The following is a 20,723-nucleotide window of genomic DNA, read 5'->3' as shown; positions in this document are numbered from 1 at the left end:
CACTGCTACATGTTTCTATTCAATTTCCTTCTTTCCTATCCCTTCCAATACCTGTTCCTGCCTCCCCCTTTCCCCTCCCCTCTTCTCTCCCTCCCTCCCTCGTTACCTCCTGTGATTATTTTGTTCTCCATTCTATGTAGGACTGAAGCATCTAGTCTGTCTCTTTTTTTTAAAAAAGATTTTTTTTTTTAGATTTATTTTTATGAGCATGAGTGTTTTGCCTGCATGTATGTATGCATACTACCAAATGGGTGCCTAAGAAACTCAAGAGAGCCTTGGCTTCCCTGGAACTGGCATAACAGATAGCTACAGACAGCTACGGATACCATGTGGGTACTGGGAACAGAGTCCAGATCCTTTCCAAGGGCAACAAATGGCATCACTGAGCCATCTCTCCAGTCCTATTACTTTCCTGTAAATTATGTGAATGTGTGTGTGTGTGTGCGTTGGTGCACATGTGAGTGCAGGTGTGTGTGGAGTCCAGAAGAGGGCAGCATCAGACCCCTGGGGTTGGAGGCAGCCGGTAGTTGCCTGCATGGGCTCTGGGAACCTTTGTAAGAATACTAATTGCTCTAAACCCAAGCCATCTCTCCAGCCCCAATTTGTCCATTTTTAATAGTAAACTTCATTCCACTGCAAGAATGTACCTCAGGGTATTATCACCTACCAGATGAAAATACTCGGACTGTTTCCATAAGTGGACAACTTCATGTTCACAGTTTCCATTTCACGGAGTAAAATCTAAAAACAGGATGTGTGTGAACTGTCCATCGCCTTTACTATTACCTTCTGCCCTAAAAGCAAAACTTAAATTTTTAAATTTTATTTGTTTATTATTATTATTTTGGGTTTTGAGACAGGGTTTCTCTGTGTACCCCTGTCTATCCTGGAACTCACTCTGTAAACCAGGTTGGCCTCACACTCAAAAGAGATCCGCCTGCCTCTGCCTCCCAAGTGCTGGGATTAAAGGCGTGCGCCATCACTGCCCGGCTAACCTCAAAATTTTTATTACATTTATTTGTGTGTTTGCATATGTACAGTAAGGTTGCAGGGTCAAAGGACAACCTGTGAGAGTCACTTCTCTCCTTCCGTCAGAACTTTCACCTGAGTATTCAGGTTGTCCAGCTTGACAGCAGGCACCTGTACACACAACCTTGCATTGCTATGAATACTGTAGAATTCCAGTTTTAACATCAACTCATTACAACAGGAATTTGGATACATTTTGCTGTGGTCTGAAAGTGCTTGTTTCTCTGAACTCTTGCAGCAGTTTGTTTCAATTCTGAAACAGACTCTCACTATCTGGCCCTGGTTGGCCTGAAACTCACAGAGATTTGCCTACCAAGTGCTAGGACCATGCATGTGCCACAACATCCAGCTTCTTGCAGTAATTTAACCCACAGAGATTTACTTGATGGTATTCAGAGGAAAGGAATCTGATTTGGCTATGATATGCATAAGTGGGGCTTTGGGAAGCTACAACCTCATGACTGAATCCTGACAGCTTTGTAAGCAGACAGACACATTGCTATTCATGTGTCTTACCACGATGTGATGCAGCTGGAGTCTGTTCCCTGCTGTTGCCCTCTGGCCTTCAAAACTGTGAACTGAGGGCCGGGCGTGGTGGCGCACGCCTTTAATCCCAGCACTCGGGAGGCGGAGGCAGGCGGATTTCTGAGTTCGAGGACAGCCTGGTCTACAAAGTGAGCTCCAGGACAGCCAGGGCTATACAGAGAAACCCTGTCTCGAAAAAACCAAAAAAAAAAAAAAAAAACTGTGAACTGAGTACTCCTTTCTCCCTAAGAAGTAATCTAATTCATTACAAGAATGAACTTTTAACTGTAGCTGGCAACCAAGTCCTACCCTGAAACAGTAGCTATTACATTCAGTAGATTCATTAAAACTACTGAACCCGGGTAAGCAGGATGGCTCAGCAGGTAAAAGGAACCAGGCACTGAGCCTGAAACCGAATTCAATCGCCAGAACCTATATGATGAAAGGACAGAACCAACTACCTCAAGTTGACCTCCGACCTCCACAAACCTGTGCACACACACACACCTTCTATGGCACATGGATCTCTAACCCCAGCACCTGGAAGACTAAAGAAGGAAAACTGACATGAGCTTGGGGCCTGCCTGGGATTTCCAGACCATTCTGGGCCAGAGAACAAGACCCTGTAACCAAAAAGCCAGACAAACCTAACAAATGGCTTCCGATCAATGAGCAAATGTACCTCACGATCACACTCTCACTTTGTATAGCTAGTATAGAATACTAGCTATAATAGTGTGGAGACAACAAAGACCTTTACAGTATAAAAACTGCCCTCTCCACTTCCGGAGCTCAGTACTGAATGCTACGTGGGGGAACTCCTGCTCAAACTCTATGACTTAGTCCTTTAGTCCTAATGAGGGCTTCCAGGTACAGACAGCTAGAACAATGGGCCAATGAAACGTCTCTACAACACTGCACAAATGTAGACTGTTATTATTTTTATTTACATGTGTGTGTATCTCTGTGCCATGTATGTGCCATGTGTTTATGTGGGCCTGCAGAAGAGGGTGCCAGATTGCCTGGCGCTAAAGTTATAGCAGGCTATGAACCACCTGACAGGAATATTGGGAACCAAGCTTGGGTCCTCTGGAAGAGTAGCAAATACTCTTAACTGTTAGCCATCTTGCCACTCTCAACAGGAAGAGATTATTAAGTGTGATTTATTTAGATTCATTTAGAAGTTGATATCTGTACTGATTTGGTATCAGTTTAAAACAAAACAGCTACATATATAAGGGGCAAACTATCTTGCCTTTCCCCTATACTTACTCTATGATGCCATGCTGGTGATCACACTATGTCCAGTGATCTCTTTCACTACCTTCCCTGTATTTCATCTCATCCACTGAAAGCCTTCACCTTTATCTTGTCATGTCTTAAGAAGAATGCAGTGTGAGGTGATAGCACAATCTACACTAAAGATGTGCTTACTGTAGTCTCAGTGCCAAATCTACTACAGGTCTGGCTGTCAAGAAATGCCACATTTAGCTTCCACACCAATTTCAATGACTATTCAAAGGGCACATTTAATTAGAGAGCACAAATTGAGACCTAAAATAAAGCAAGAGATTGGAATTGATAACATAAACTAATAATCTGAGATAGTAGAGAGCCAGGTGTCAGGTGTGGCAGCACACATTTTTAGACCCAGCACTTGAAAGGCAGAGGCAGGTAGATTCCTTGCCTGCATAACAAATTCCAGGCCAGTGAGCACTACATAGTAATATCCTGTCTTGAAAAGAAAAAGGGGTGGGGCTAAAGCTCAGTAGTAGAGCATCTGATAGTACCCTTAAGGTACTTGGGCACAATCCTCAATATTTAAACAAACAAACAAAGCAGAGAGGATAAAGGCTCACATGAATAAAATTCTTAAGGTTCACAACTCATTAAGATGCTAAGCTATTTTTTTTTACTTAATCCTACAAACATAATTAATACCCAACAGCTAGGTATTATTTGCCCTGAAACTATCCTGATTTTTAGCATTGAAACCCTTGCACTCATAGGAAGACCTCAGTCCAGGCAAACTAAAATGCTTGGTCGCCTTACTACCAGCACCTATTATGTTCCAAGCATAGGGTAAATGACGGCAAAGAAAAGATACAAACGTCCACGACTTCATGGAATTCAGGACAAGAGTAGGAGACAGTCAGGAAAATAAATCAGTGGACAAATCTAAGTGCTAAGACAGAAGTGAGTCAAGAACACGGGGTGGGGGGAGGGTGTATTATCTGCAGCAATGAGAGTAGGAAAAGCTTTCTGAAGGCTCAAATTAGAAACTTTTAGAAGGGAAAGGAGGGGATATGAGGTTCCCAAGGGAGGAGGCCTCCAGGACACCTAAGGCCAGGGAACTGATAATGTTGGCACAAAGAACTGAAAGAGAAACTGTCACTGATGTTTAAGCAAGCAAGAGGGGGAGAGTAATAAAATGAGGTGGGTCAGAATAAAAAGAAAGCAGGGTCAGGAGTAGGGATTTTGTCTGAAGGCAGCAAGAAACCCCCAAATGGTTTGAAGTAGAGGAGTAACCTATCCACTACGAACTTTCCAGGAGTCCTTAGGGGCCGGGGGTAAGTGTAAAGGGTCAGTCTGAGGATCATTCCATCCTGAGCAGAGAACAGTGGCCTGACAAAATAAGCGGCCACTGGGATGAAGAGAATGTGGAAGACCCAAGAGGTGCTAAGCAAAGAACTACAATCCAAGGAATGTTGTATTTCAGATGTTTGTGGTATGCTGGGCAGTGGTGGCACACACCTTTAATCCCAGCACTTGGGAGGCAGAGGCAGGCGGATTTCTGAGTTCAAGGCTAGCCTGGTCTACAGAATGAATTCCAGGACAGCCAGGTCTATACAGAGAAACCCTGTCTCAGAAAAAAAAAAAAATGTCTGTGGTATTATTTCTTTTACAGAGACACTGGCAGAGGAATGTGATCCAAATAGTGGGCCCTGGTTATTTATTAAGAGCAAGGAAGGGAAAGTGGAGTGTGGTGAAGCGATGGCTCAGGAGGTAAAGGTGCTCAAGCATGACAAGCAAAGTTCCATCTCTGAGACCCATGTGGAGCCAACTCCCCAAAGTTGTCCTCTAACCTACACATGCACGCACACATTAAAACAAAAATCCAAGAAGGAAGGAAAGAAGGAAGGAAGGAAGGAAGGAAGGAAGGAAGGAAGGAAGGGAGGGAGGGAGNGAGGGAGGGAGGGAGGGAGGGAGGGAGGGAGGAAGAAGGAGGAAGGAAGGAAGGAAGGAAGGAAGGAAGGAAGGAAGGAAGGAAGGAAGGAGAGAGAGGGGAAGGAGGGAAGGAGGGAAGAAAGGAAGGAAGGAAGGGAGGGAGGGAGGGAGGAAGGGATAAACAGAGAGCTCAGGGACAGAATGCTTATCTAGAATGTAAGGTCATAGGTTTGAACCCTCACACTACATAAACCAGGCATGGTGGCTCGCACTCATAATCTTAGTATCTAAGAGGTATAGGGAAAAGATCAGAAGTTCAAAGTCACTGGCTACATGTTCTGGACCACCCTGTCTCTAAAAATAGAGCAAGCCCCTTCTTTTTCTGATTTTAAATTTTGGGGGATTTTGTTTGTTTTTACTATCACATTTGTTTGTTTATTGTGTATGTGTGCATGCCAGCATGCCCCATATACACATGCATGCCACAGTGCACATGTGGAGGTCAGAGGACAATGTGCTGCTGTTAATTCTTTCCTTCTACCATGTGGGTCCCAGGGACTGAACTCACAGCATCTGGGGCAAATGCCTTTACCTACTGAGCAATCTCATCAGACCAAACAAAACTCTTCCAAAGTAGCAGTGTAACAATTCTTTAACTTGCACATAATCAGCACTCAATATGGCAACCTTCCTTCAAATTCCCATCAAAGTTATTACAAATGGAAAACAAATACAGAGCTCCAGAATGTCTAAATGTCGTAGAACCGACGTGACACTCATGCCAGAGTAAGTAGGAAGGAGAGAGAGGAGCTGATGTTATACTGCCTTCCTCGTTTCCTCTAGGAAATGATTCTGCTCAAATTCATTGTAGGGCGTCATGCCTCAGCTAACTCTCTCTGAAATATTCTCATCGAGCCCAGGCAGGCATCAAACTCACTATGTGGCCAAGAATGACTTTGAGCTCCTTAATCTTCCTGCCTCCACCTCCCAAGTGTGGTATTACAAGTCTAAGTTACCAGGACTGGATTCTTGTAGGTGGTTCTAAATTCAGTCAATTGGTAAAGATCAACTATCCAATCACTCCTCCTGTGTGTGTGTGTGTGTGTGTGTGTGTGTAGGGACAGGGTGGGGTAGGGGTCTTGAGGGTCACAGAAGCAAGGCCAGCACTCTACTACTGAATCACTCTGCCTTATCCCTTTGGTTTATAACTTTTTAAAAATTATATTTCTCTATTTGTCTGTCTTTCTCTTGTGTGTGTGTCTGTCTCTCTCCATCTATCTATCTATAAGTCTATCTACTTACTTCTATCTATCTATCTATCTATCTATCTATCTATCTATCTATCTATCTCTCTATTTACCAACCAACCAACCTGCCTACCTACCTGTGTGTGTACACTTGAGTGCCTTGGTCTGCATGTGAAGGTCAAAATACAACTTTCAGGAGATGGTTCTCTCCTTCTGTCATGTGGGCCCCAAAGACTGAATTCAGGTCATTAGGCTTGGCAACAGGAACCTTTACCTGAGCCATCTCAGGGACTCCCCCTTAGTCTTTGAAGACAAAACCTCACATGATTGGAACTGTCCTCCCCTTGTGCTTAGAGTAATGGGACTTTAAATATGTACCACTACATGTGGCTAAGGATTTGTTTTTAATCCCAGACTACAGTAAAAAAGCTACATATCCATTATATAGTTAAATGAAATACAAGTTTATTGAAACAATACTTATCCAATAAACATTAAGTTTTCTATTCAAGTTCATTTTACTCTTAATGTCACCTATAATCCACTAACTTTGTGTGGTGCTTTGAATATGCTTGGCCCACGGGAAGTGGCACTATTAGGAGGTGTGACCTTGTTGGAGGAAATGCATCACTGTGTGGGTGGGCTTTGAAGCTCCGCCCAATGCAGAAGATAGTAGTCTTCTCTGGTTTGCCTTTGTACCAAGATACAGAACTCTCAGCTCCTCGAGCCTCAAGCCTGCCTGAAGGCTGACATGCTTCCCGCCATGATGATAATGGAGCCAGCTGGCCAGCCTCAATTAAATGTTGTCCTTTATGAGTTGCCTTGGTTATGGTGTCTCTTCACAGCAATTAAACCCAGACTAAGACAACTTGACTTCTCCATCCTCAGAGTTAAAACATTTTCTGTTTCTACAGCTAGGTAAGGTGGTTCTCATCTTTAATGGCAGCACTTAGGAGACTAAGGGAAAGGGACTATTCTGAATTTAAAGCCAGCCTGCATTATACAATAAGATCCTATACCAAAAAACCCTGAGTTTCACATGTACAGACCTCCTCACTTACTCTGGATTTCTTTCACTTTCATGATGGCACTCAGTCTTTCCCTCCTAGCTTCTTGTGTACACGCTGGTTCCTCAAAAACGAACACACAGTATCTTCCCCTTTATTCCTCATTCTCTTAATCTTTCCTTCTTTTTTAAAAAGAATTATTTATTTATTTATGTATACGAGCACACTGCTGCTGTCTTCAGACACAGAAGTGGGCATCAGATCCCATTACAGATGGTTGGGAGCCATCATGTGGTTGCTGGGAACTGAACTCAGGACCTCTGGAAGAGGATTTAGTGTTCTTAACCACTGAGCCATCTCTGCAGCCATAATCTCCTTTTCCTTAACATCCGTTCCAGGTCTCAGCTTAAATGTCATCCTTATCAGGGCAGTAATAAGGCTGACATACAAAAGTCCTTCCTTTATAACCTGCAATCCAAGTCCTGCCTTTTCTCTGCCACCTATCTCTAAGGTCCTTGAATGTGGCAGACACTTCCACTCCATTCATCTAACCTAACCCATTCATTGAAAAACAACAATGTCTACTCTTCAATGAACAATAAATATACTGAAGGAGCAAGTCTAAAACAAGTTCCTGATAGTCTGCGTTCAGGTCCCAGAACCTTAAAACCTGAATCATGAAAGAAGAGAACCACTTATATACTCTGGCTACCACACTTGTGCTCCCTACCCAGATGAAGAAAATACAGAAAAGGATTTTTAAATGGGTTTTGTATTTTTCTAAAAAGTTTTGGTATAGGGGTTGGAGATAGAGATCAGTGCTAGAGTGTCTATGTGTGCTCTCAGGAATGAACACACAGGTACACTGACAGACAGACTATACATATACACACACACACATACATACACACACACAGAATTAATCAAAGCTGCCGAGAGACTTCACTCTTCTCTAACCATTTGCAAATAAAAGCCAACTGAAAATAATTTAGTAAATAAGCTGCATCAAGCTACATGTAACATTATTATACAAACTTAAAACTTCACAAGTTAACACTGCCACTCACAAATTCATTACAGCCTTCAAAATCTGCCTGACTAACATAAAACAAAATTAAGAAAAAGTGTAATTTTAAACTTCCAAGTTTTATAAGAAACATTTAAAAAGATATAATAAAAAATATTTTAAAAAAAGAAACATTTATAAGATACTGTATATCAATGGTTTATACAATATGCTAAACAAAGGCCACTAGAAAATATCTAGTGGGCCTATTCAAAATAATTTTTTTTTTTTTAGTATGGGGGTTGAAACTTAAAGCCTCCTGCATGCTAGGTGAGCACCCTAATGTTAAATCTTATCTCTAGCTCTCTTTTTGCCTTTTGAAATGGTTTCACCAGGTTGCGCAGTCACTCTAGCCTTCAGCTTACAAGCAGGCCCTAACCTTGTGATTCTCCTGCTTTGGCCTGAGGAGAGTGGCTGGGATTACAGGCTGTGCCACCAGGTCATCTTCAAAGGCAAATTTCACTGCTGTCACTTCAAGTTGATGAGAAACAAACAAAGAACAACAAAGTTTCTATGAAACAGGAATAGTGGCTCACATGTACCTCTGAGACTTGCAAGACCGAGGGAGACACACTGTCATAAGTTTCAGGCAAGCTTGGCTACAAGTGAGACACTTTCAACAGAAACAACAAGAAATGAAAAGAAAGGAAGAAAACTATAAAACATTTTAGTATAAATATACCTAAGCAAGTATAGAAAAGGCAAGGCAGGAAGCTGGGTGGGGAGCTGTAGTCCTGTCTGGCCTTCCTGAGGGCTAGGATTACAGCTCTGAACTTTCCTGGCAGGTTAGGGCACCAACGACAAGTATCCTACAATTTAAAAATGGGAAAACAATAATGTGGCCAAATTTTTTTTAAAAAGAGTCACTATCAGTTTACATGCAAAAGGAAAATCTTCCAAGGCTCAGAAGTATAGCTTAGTGGCAGAGCATGTTCCCAGTGTGTGTAATGCCTTGTGTTTGATTCTCAGCGGTTTACACATACACATACATACACACACATACATACACACACACACACACACACACACACACCTCCAAATTTTCAAATTGAGATCAGAGTTTTGGAACTGGCAATATAGGCTCAGTGGGTACAATGCTTGCTACTCTCTAATTTCATCTCCAGCACCACATAATATGTGGTGCATGATGCATGCACTCAGGATGCATGATAATCTAGGTTCAATGCCAGCAGCAACAACAAAAACCATCCCACCAGTAAATCTGTATGATAGACTTAAGTAAACTACCAGCTTTGGTATTTTAAATAGCTGTCAAGTTCTTTGGGTTGCAGGTATGCCCTTACCTTGGATACAATACAGGAAACACAAGCAGCTATTTCTCTCCCCAACTAGTTACAATGTCTTACTAAGAAAGATGAACTTACATACAAACAGTGGTCTCAATGATGAGCATGAATCATAATTGCCTGGCCTGTACCTGTTACAAATATAGAATCCAGGACTTTAGTCTCTGGGGTCTGGTTTAGTAGAGGTAGGAACTATGCCCCATACCCCCACCCAACCTATTTTATTTTACTTGATCATGTGTGCCTTTCTAAAACTGGTACATATACATCATACATAGTGTTGGGTTTTTACAGTCAATCTACATTCTAAATAAGCACCCAAGGTGGCTTCTGACCCTGCTTACCCATCTGCCCTTCAATAAATGCTAAGTTGGAGGTGTTATAGTAATTCTGACAGAATGGCTTAGATTCCTAACTAGAAAACTTAGGGACAGGTCCTCCTTACTAACTGTGCACCACTCTCCTGTTAAGCCACTTGCAGATCTGTCATAGTTTGTTCTTTCTTCAAGGATCATGAACTGGTGAGATGGCTCAGCAGGTAAGAGCACTGACTGCTCTTCCAAAGGTCCTGAGTTCAAGTCCCAGCCATATGGTGGCTCACAACCACCCATAATGAGATTTGAAGCCCTCTTCTGGCGCATCTGAAGACAGCTACAGTGTACTTATGTATAACAATAAATAAATCTTTGGGCCTGAGCGAGCAGAGTTGACTGAAGCGAGCAGAGGTCCTAAATTTCAATTTTCAACAACCACATGAAGGCTCACAACCATCTGTACAGCTACATTGTACTCACGTACACAAAATAAATAAATCTTTAAATCTTTAAAAAAAAAAAAAAATCATGAACTAAACAACCCAGTGTCAAATCTCCAATGAAAATTCAGCAGTAAATGGCACAGACCAAGGCCATCTTGGTCAGGAAAGATCCAGGATGGAATGGTTATGTTTTGTGGATTCCTAAAATCCTAAGTCAGGTTGACTAAATTTCTTCTAAAAGACTCTGGTAAAGTCACCTGAGACAGAGAGCCAACCACAGTGCAAAACAGACAAAAACAAAACAAAAAAACCCAAAATCCCAGAAGGCACTAGTGCCCCTGTTAGGATGTACAAGGAAAGGAACTTTTGATCCAGTTCTGACGCCCTCTTCTGGTGTGTCTGAAGACAGCTACAGAGTGCTCATATAAATAAAAATAAATAAAATCTTTAAAGATTTATTTATTTATTTATTTAATGCATATGAGTACACTGTAGCTGCCTTCAGACAGCACCAGAAGAGGGTGTCAGATCTCATTATGGGTGGTTGTGAGCCACCATGTGGCTGGGACTTGAACTCAGTGGGACTTGAACTCAGGACCTTTGGAAGACCAGTGAGTGCTCTTAACCACTGAGCCATCTCTCCAGCACCCCCCCCTCCAACACTTTCTAACTGATTTGATAACTCTATTTAGTGTACCTTAAAAAGCTGAGTTTTAGTAACATGGAAATTAGCTGTGAAACATTATTCTCTAGCTGGGCACGAAGCTGGATGCAGTGATGCTTCAAGTCTGCAATCCCAGCATTCTGGAGCAGGGGCAGGAGAACTTTTAAGTTCAAACCCAGTATGGACTTCACAGCAAGATTCTTCCTCATCAACAAACCAAGGTTCTGGAGAGATGGTTTGGCTGTTACAAGAACTTGCTGTTTGCAGAAGACCTGGGTTCCCAGTACCCACATGACAGCTCATAACTGTAAGGCCAGGTTCAGGGAGTCTAATACCCTCTTCTGGCTTCTGTGGGCAGTGGACAACAGGCACACACATGGTCCAGATATACACATGAAGGAAAAACATTCATACACATAAAAAAAAAGAAATCTTTTTAAAAAAAGAAACAAATCAAAATAATAATTTTTTTAAAAGCCCACTTTTTTTTCATTTTGCATTGTGTAAAACTAAAAGACTATACTAACCTGATGTGGTAGAAACATTATGGATGTAAATGGGTTAAATTCCAATTTTACTACTTACTAGTGAATTGCTTTAGCTTCTTTAATCTTGTTTTCTTGTAAACGTAAAGTGGAAAAATAAGGTCAACTGACCATGACTTGAAAATGTGACAATGTAATTGAGCACTTCACATCTACACTCCACAGACCAACAAACAGGGGGGGGGGGGGGGTAATGATAGAGACTCTAATGTTTCTACCAGTCTAAAAACTTATCAACAAAACTTTTATAGATAGCAAGACATATTTTAGTAGATTTTTAGGAGCCTTTCAATGAACATGCCTTCAATTTATTCACTTAATTCCTATCCCTAAACAGGGGTACCTGTCCTTAGTCCTTCTACTGGCCCCATTACTTTCCTACTTCCCTGCCACCTTTTTAAAGGTATCCATTCCTTTCTCTCTTTCTTTCTCTTTCTCTTTTTTATTCCTTTCTTAAGGCAGGTGTGGTGATGCATGTCTGTAACCCCTGTACTTAAGAGGACAAGGTAGGAGAACTGGTTTAATTCAATGACAGACCAGGCTATAGTCAGAGATCCTGTGTCAAAAGGTAATGTCTGTGTGCGCATCTTGTTCTTTAAACCTTACAAGTTCTTCCCTCATATGAGCCCTCCCTTTTCTTTCTTTTGTTTTTGAGGTGTTTGTTTGAGACAGGGTTTCTCTGTCCTGGACTCATTTTATAGACCAGGCAAGCCCTCCCTTTTCAAGTCCTAATTAAACCTGAGATCTCTAGTCTATTACTAAGGACTCCCAAGAAGCCTTTTATACAAAAAAATTGTATTTTATACCAACATTTTTCATTATAAACATTTGTTTTATGCAACTGTCCAATTCAATACATGAGGCTGAATCTCCATTTTACAGTGGAAACCAAAGGTTAATGGCTAGAAAGAAATTAGGACTCAGAATTACAGATTCTGAGTTTAGTACTCGATCTACTCCGTTTATAAAGCTACCTACCCTTCCTTTATGTCATTTACTCATGAAACATGGAGGAAATCATCTTTGACTCTCCTGATACCATCAGAGTACTGCTACACAAACAGCTTCCTCCCTGCAGTGTTTTTTAAAGTACAGAAGCAATGCCGGGTACTCCAAGACGCTAAAGCCACAAGTTACTTTCTGTACTTCTCAGATCTCCAAGTGAAAAAGAATTCTATGCTGCTGCATAAAAAAGGCTGAGCGCTCGGGCCACAGTCTCTCTCTGCTGCCCTACAATTCACAACTTCCAGTTATTTGCCCTCTCTCCTCCTCCAAAGAGTTTTTTGTCTGACATCTCAACGGGAACCCATTTCGACCGTAAATGATCACAGTCTCCAAAGAGACTACAACGAAGTCTCCCCCCACCCCAAGCATCAAGAAAGCTCTTCGGGACATTTATGGGTGTCTCTCCTATGTCCACATGCCTGGTCTGAAAAACTTCACCTTCCAGAGTCCACACCTTCTAGACAAATTTTCCCTCCCACAGCCCCATGCTCACCCTTGCACCTCCTCCAAAATCTCTCAGCCATTGGGGTTGGCGGGTGATACTTCCTATCTCGCCCAGCCCGAATCTCCCTGCCTGCAGTCATGACGTCCCGATCCGGTCCAAGCAGACAGCGGCCCCCTTCAGTACCCCAAACCCCAAGGCCCATCAGCCCAATTCCCTGCCCCGCCTCCCGGCCCAAGGCGCCAAGTCCTCGGGGCTCCATCTCCAGGCCTGGCCCGGGCTCCAAGGGCCTAAGATTCAGCGGGGAGACAGGAAGGGACTACAGTAGCGGGACGGACACCAGGCGGGCCGGGCGCTCCGGCCGGGCGACTCCCAGCTCCCGTGGCCAGGACTGAGCCCTCCCGCTCTGCCGGCCCGCGCCTCCGCGGCCTGCCCTCACCTGATCCAGGTTCTCGTCGCTGCCGCTGTCTTCCGTATCCGAGTCGATCACGACACGGCCTTTCCGCTTCTTTACCATGGTGGTCCCCCGGCTCCCACGCCGGACGCCGCCCGGACTCCCCTCTTGCCCGCCTGCCAGTGGGACCGCCACTGCCGCCGCCGCCACCGCCACCGCCGCCGCCACCGCCGCCGCTCGACCCACACAAAGGCGACCGCGCATGCGCGCTCCGCTCCGCCCCTAGCCCCGCCCCCCGCCTGGCGCACGCAGTTCGCCGGCGCCTGGCGCCCCGCCCCGCCCCACCTCCGACGCAGCGCGAGGGGCGGAGCCACGCGCCCGAGGGTTCCGGACCAACGCTCCCTGATCTCTTTTAGCTGTCCGGAAGCTTCTGCAGTGTTGGAGTTGTAGGTTGCCCAGGGGTTCCCTACTTGAAGCGAATTTGAGCCTACGGACCAGGGTCCACTCTGAGAAAACTCTTGCATCTCCAGCCCTGGAATGCGGCCTCAGGGACCACCCGCGTAGTCGACAGCTCCTGGAAATTACTGAGAGCTTGGGTGGAGGAGCCAGAGTCCGCCTGCCTGGGCTGTTATTAGTGACAGCCGAACTGCGACCCAAAAACTAGGGAAGACTATTTCAGCGATAATCGGAGAACTCAGATTCATTGTAGGGAAGGACCAGGTGTCGGGGTGTAGGATGAGCAGAGAGGTGGCCTAGGAAGAAAGCAGTAATTTAATGAGCTATGCTAAGTAGTTTCAAACTCGCTTGAGTGTCCTGTGTCTTTGGTAAGGTACGACAGTGACTTCAACACTGGTAGAGAATGAGAATAGAGAAATAGATGGGTTCTGAATTATTTGCTAGTTGGGGCGCAGAGGAGGCAGAGGTTTCAGATTCTGATTTAGGAAGATGAGTGTGAGCTTTATCAAGATAAGAAAATATGACAGGTTTGGAAGGGAAGAGGGCTGTAGGAAATGTTTTATGTCGGTGAATTTGAAGTCATGTGACAAAAAGGTCTTCGCTAGGAATGCATTTTTATATATTTATGTGCAGCAGGGTTTATATTAGGGAGTATAAACAGTTACAATATGAAGTTGTTCTCAAGTCTTAGAACCCACCGGTTCACTCATTCTGATAACTTTAGAATTCAAATCTTTCTCGACTAAGTTGATGTTGTATTGCTTTCTTAATATCCCACTTTGACTCTCTAAGTTATTTTTCTCAACTCAACTACAGTACACATCACATCCCTACAATTCACAACTTCCAGTTATTTGCCCTCTCTCCTCCTCCAAAGAGTTTTTTGTCTGACATCATGAAATATACCAGGTGTGATAATTATAAACCCATATTTTTAGATAATTGGAAGGTTAAGACAGGAAGAACATAAGGAACACAAGTTCAAGGCCTGCCTAAGTCTGCATAATGAGTCCAAGGCTAAGACCCTGTCTTAGATGATCAATCAATAAATAAAATACCAGGCAATGGTGGCCCATGCCTTTAATCTCAATACTTGAAAGGCAGAGGTGGGCAGATCTCTGCATTCCAGGCCAGCCTGTCTACAAATCAAATTTCAGAACAGCAAGAGCTCTTACACATAGAAACCCTGTCTTGAAATGCAAGAGGAGGAAGAAGAAGGTGGAGGAGGAGGAGGAATAAGAAGAAATAAAGTCTTGGATGTAGCTCAGTAGCAGTGCTTACAAGCATATGTAAGGCTCCAGGTTTAATCTTCATCATTAAAAGCAACAATAGCCGGGTAGTGGTGGCACACGCCTGTAATCCCAGCACTCGGGAGGCAGAGGCAGGCGGATTTCTGAGTTCGAGGCCAGCCTGGTCTACAGAGTGAGTTCCAGGGCAGCCAGGGCTACACAAAGAAACCCTGTCTCAGAAACACTCCGCCCCAAAAAAAAAGCAACAATAACAAATGTTCATGCTTCAAAATAGTAACAGCCCAGAACTCATCAGTCTGAGGCAGGATTGTTGAAAAGAAAGCTATAATATATTCAATGAACTTTAAAGATTATCTTTGTGTAAAATCTGTTGATTTTTAAGCCATCTCCAGAGGATCCTCAAAGAATTCATGGACAAGTTACTCCTTGTAAAAAAACAACCAATGTCTACATTGGTGAAATAACTGTTCTCTCTCAATCCCTTCTTGAATGCTTTCCAAAATGCTTGTTGAAAGTTTCTAATCAGCAAAATGAGTCTTTGAGTTCTTAGAAATTTTAAATGAGTCACTATATAAAAGGGTATCCAGAGTACCTTCTGAAAAAGCCAACACTGTGTACATGTCACTTATAATTGTTGCACTTTGGGGGTAGCCAGGCAAAGTGATGCAGACTGGTAATCCTAGCATTTGGAAAGTGGAGGCAGAAAGATCAGGAGTTCCAGGTCAGCCTCAGCTATATAGTAACTTCAAGACCATCCTTGGCTAGATGAATTCCTATCTCAAAGAACAAACAACCTACTGGAAACCAAATAAGGGCCAGGAGGATGACTCATTGAATAAAGGTGTTTGCCATGAAAACCTGATGATATGAATTTGATCCCTAGATCCCATCCAAAGTGGAAGAAGAGAATTGATTCCCAAAGTTGTTTTCTTAACTCCAAATAGGAGCTCTGGCACACATGTATATATACACACACACACACACAAAAAAAACATTTTAAATGAACACTTCAGGCATGGTGGCTTAGGGAGCAGGTAGACAATGAGTTTAAAGTAGCCTGGTCTTCATACTGAGTACTAGAAACAAAGTGAAAAACTGTTTTTATTCAAGACTATTCCAGAGGTCAAAAGGAGTTTGTGTGTGTGCATGCACACGTGAGTGCGGGTGTGTGTGTGTGCGTGTGTGCTCAATGTAGCCAACTTCAGACACACCGGTAGAGGGCGTCAGATCTCATTATGGGTGGTTGTGAGCCACCATGTGGTTGCTGGGATTTGAACTCAGGACCTTCAGAAGAGCAGTCTTACTTGCTGAGCCATCTCGCCAGCCCCAACATTGAACTTCTTGTTCTCCTGCCTCTTCTACTTGAGCTTGGATTATAGGCTTGTCACCACTCCTGGTGAGGGCTTTGCTAAGCAAAGTACTGTATGACTGAGCTATATCCCAGCCCTGTTTTTACCATTGCATTTTTTTAAATTGAAAATAAACAAGATGGTCATTTTTGTTTTGTTAAAAGGGTTTGGCATGGAAAACTCCACAATTACAATTTTTAAGGCCAGAGATAAAACAGATGAGATAAGAAAAGATTACCAGCTCAGAGAAATGTGTGTGGGAAGTTGATATTAATAGGCAATGTAAGGAAGAAAACCTACTCAATGATTACACTTGAGAGTACCTAAAAGAAACGGTAGAGTGATATACCTTATTCCAACACATTTCCTTATAGCTTGGGTAGGAAGACAACTTTCAGGAATGAGTTCTCTCTCTCTACAGCATCAGAGGTCGCAGCAATTAGGCTTGGGAACAGTTGCCTTTACTCACTGAGCCATTCTGCTGTCCTTTCCATGCTTAAAAAACCAGTGTAGTAGCAAATCTGCAAACAGAAGCATCCCCGGGAGGCTGATAAGTCTTATATTTCAGTTGAATATTCCCTAACAGCAATCAGGAAGAATGATGGACTCAGGCTAATGTCTAACTCCAGTGTTAGGGAGCAAAAACAGGTAAATCCAAGGGGTTCTTTGGCAAGCCAGTTTTACCAAAATTACTGTGCTAAGGTAGAGTGTGATACAAGACTCCTGACCTTGATCTCCGGAACCTGCACACTCCTGTGTGTATGCACACACTGAAAAGTAACTAGATACAATGTGTAAAATGGACTGAGTTATAGTTCAGTGCTAGTGTTCTTGCCTATCAAGTACAAAAACAAACAAATGAAACAAAAAACATTCCTGATTTAAAGTTAGCCAAGTTGTGGCACAAACTGGGATATGCTATTTAGGATTAGCATTATTTTGCAGATGACAATCCCAGTGTAGTTGAGTCGTGAGTTGTAGAAAAGGGTTTTCATGAGAAAGTCCAGACCTGCACAATATAGGGCAACTGAGATCCTCTTTTCTCATCTCCTATGTGAGGCAGGATCTCATTGTGTAGCCCAAGTTGGCCTGAAATTCATGCTTTTGTTCCTCCTCCAGTCTCCTCAGTGATAGGATTACAAATATGGCTGCTATACAGGGATCTCAGGCTGGTGCACCTGCTCTGAGCCAACAAGTGTTTAAATCCCCAAACTCCTTCCACTTCTCACTGTTTTGTTAGAGTTTGTTTTCATCCTTGTGATCTAAGATGGAAATTTATCATTCATAAGTTATGGACAATAACATGAGACCAAAGAGAAGGGCAGAGAAGCCAGCCTCCTGCCCCCTGCTCTGGGGCTGGGGATTCAACCTGGAGAGGCAACTGTCTTTTAAGAAAAGCACTTGGGAGGCAGAGGCAGGCAGATTTCTGAGTTCTACAGCAGCCTGGTCTATATAGTAAGTTCCAAGATTCACTATAGAGGGCTATATAGAGAGACTCTGTCTCAATTTAAACAAACAAAATAAAAAAATTAAAAGCACAAAAATACAGAGGGAAGAAGACACTGAGAGACAGAAAGAAAATGTCTGTGTCCTGATATTGTTTTCTTTTTTTGTGTATGGTACTGGAATTTGAAACTAGGGTCTCGTGCAAGTTAGGTAAGAACTGTACCACTAAGCCGTCTTCTGATTTTTCAGTGTGAAGGCTGGGTGTAGTAATACGTCACTGTAATCCTAGAGTTGGGAAGATCACTGTGAGTTCAAGACCAGGCTGATTTATATACCTAACAAGTTGTATGACAACTAGAGCCAGTGAGGCATTGTGATAGACAACAAAACAAAAACTGTTTGGGACAGGGTCTGTCTTTAAGGTTTCTGTGCTGTGAATGGATACCATGAACAAAGCAACTTTTTTTTTTTTTAGTTTAATGTATTTTAATAGCAAACTTACAGGAACAGCACAGAAGACAGACAACATTAAAAACATGAACTTGTGTGTAGGACAATTCAGTTAGAAAAGTATAGTGAACAGATGGAATCTACTGTGTGATAAAAATGCTACAAATACCATTTAGTTGCTGTCAATAAGAAATTTACTTATTTTTTAAAAATCCAAATGCTGGCATTGTTCAGAAAATTTTAACAGGTTTATTTATAATTGTTATAAAGTTGAACTGTTGAAATGTGTTCACTGAAACATTTTGCTTCCATTAATGCTTTATATCTTGCATTTATATTAAAAATTCACACACAAATGAACGTGGAGAAACTACCAATACGTGATTCTGTCCCCTATGTTTCCACTCGCAATCATATACTTTGGTATCTTTGACCCCATGGAAAAAATATCTAACATTCAGAACTACTGATAACAGGAAAAAGAGGAAAAAAATTTTTTTTGAGAATGAAATGTTTCCCCTCATAGTGGACTCTTAAGCACGTTCTTCGTGTATGCGGTGTGCTAGCTGGATATCTTTTGGCATAATTGTTACACATTTGGCATGGATAGCACACAGATTGGTATCTTCAAAAAGGCCAACCAGATAGGCCTCACTTGCCTCCTGCAAAGCACCAATAGCTGCACTCTGGAAGCACAGATCTGTTTTGAAGTCCCGAGCAATTTCTCGCATCAGATGCTGAAAGGGGAGCTTGCAAATCAGAAGTTTAGTGGATTTTGATAACGAGTGCCAAGGTATCAGGCCTGTAACAATGAGGTTTCTTCACCCTTCTAGTAGAGAGCGCACTCTTGCGAGCGGCTTTTGTAGCCAGGTGTTTCCTGGATGTGTTACCACCAGTGGATTTGCAAGCAGTCTGCTTTGTAAGAGCCATGGTATGGACACCTTACTTACCCCCTGTCTTAGGGTTTTACTGCTGTGAACAGACACCATGACCAAGGCAAGTCTTATAAAAAACAACATTTAATTGGGGCTGGCTTACAGGTTTAGAGGTTCAGTCCATTATCATCAAGGTGGGAGCATGGCAGTATCCAGGCAGGCATGGCGCAGGAGGAGCTGAGAGTTCTAAGTCTTCATCCAAAGGCTGCTAGTGGAAGACTGACTTCCAGGCACCTAGGGTGAGGATCTTATACCTATACCCACAGTGACACACCCATTCCAACCAGGTCACACCTATTCCAACAAGGCCATACCTTCAGATGGTGCCACTCCCTGGTCCAAGGATATACAAACCATCACACCCCCCAACCCCCTTCTCCTTCAGCTGGAGCATGGCAAGCGAGAGGCGACTCTGGTGTTAGAGAGCAGTGGCAGCATGGTGAAGGCTGCAAACATAAAGTAACTCTTATAAATCAAAACTTTTAGGCCGGGCAGTGGTGGCACATGCCTTTAATCCCAGCACTTGGGAGGCAGAGGCAGGAGATTTCTGAATTCAAGGCCAGTCTCAGAGTGAGTTCCAGGACAGCCAGGGCTATACAGAAAAACCCTGCCTTGAAAAACCAAAACAAGGGGCTGGAGAGATGGCTCAGCGATAAAGAGCACCGACTGCTCTTCCAAAGGTCGTGAGTTCAAATCCCAGCAACCACATGGTGGCTCACAACCATCTATAATGAGATCTGACGTCCTCTTCTTGTGTGTCTGAAGACAGCTACAGTGTACTTAGATATAATAATAAATAAAACTTAAAAAAAAAAACTAAAAAATGGCTCTGATTCCACAATCAGGCAGAGTTTGAGACTGGGAGACCTCAAAGCCCTCCTACACAGTGACACACTCCCTCCAAGACCATACCTCCTAATAGTGCCAATTCATATGTCCAAGCATTGAAACATATAAATGTATGGGGTCAAATGTATTCAAACCACCACAGTGTCCTTCTAGAGACAGAGTCTCTAAGGTGGACTGAAGCTTTCTCTTTAGTCCACTGTCTTAGTTAGGGTCTTACTGCTGTGAACAGATACCATGACCAAGGCAACTCTTATAGAACAACATTTAATTGGGGCTGGTTTACAGGTTCAGAGGTGCAGTCCATTATCATCAAGGTGAGAACATGGCAGCATCTAGGTATGGTGCAGGTGGAGCTGAGAGTTCTACATCTTCATCTGAAGGGTGCTAGCAGAATACTGGCTTCCAGGCAACTAGGATAAGGGTCTTAAAACCCACACCCACAGTGACACAGCTACTCCAACAGGGCCACACCTACTCCAACAGGGCCACACCTTCTAATAGTGCCACTCTCTGGGCTGAGCATATACAAACCATCACATTACACTCACTGGCCCACATAGGCTTGTTTAAACATATGAGTCTTTGAGGACCATACCTAAATATAGTATAATGCAAAATACATTTAGTCCAACTCCAAAGTCTCCATAATCTATAGCAATCTCAACAATGTTAAAAGTCCAAAGTCTCCGGGCATAGTGGCACATGCCTTTAATCCCAGCACTCGGGAGGCAATGGCAGGTGGATTTCTGAGTTTGAGACCAGCCTGGTCTACAAAGTGAGTTCCAGGACAGCCAGAGCTACACAGAGAAACCCTGTCTCGAAAAACCATAAA

General features: G+C 43.1%; 1 protein-coding gene across 1 annotated transcript in view; it reads right to left on the bottom strand.

Moving 5' to 3' along the window:
* The window catches only part of Rtf1 (RTF1 homolog, Paf1/RNA polymerase II complex component), a 58,779-nt gene extending 45,359 nt beyond the window's left edge, over window positions 1–13,420 (bottom strand). The window contains exon 1 of the mRNA XM_021156334.2: window positions 13,202–13,420. Coding sequence (XP_021011993.1) covers window positions 13,202–13,420 — 219 coding nt within the window. The remainder of the gene's footprint in view (window positions 1–13,201) is intronic.
* Window positions 13,421–20,723: the final 7,303 nt, after the last annotated feature.

The sequence above is a fragment of the Mus caroli genome, chromosome 2, assembly GCF_900094665.2.
Source record: "Mus caroli chromosome 2, CAROLI_EIJ_v1.1, whole genome shotgun sequence".
Taxonomy (NCBI): Eukaryota; Metazoa; Chordata; class Mammalia; order Rodentia; family Muridae; genus Mus; species Mus caroli.
The sequence above is the reverse complement of the archived record's forward strand: the minus strand, read 5'-3'. Positions and strand labels throughout refer to the sequence as shown.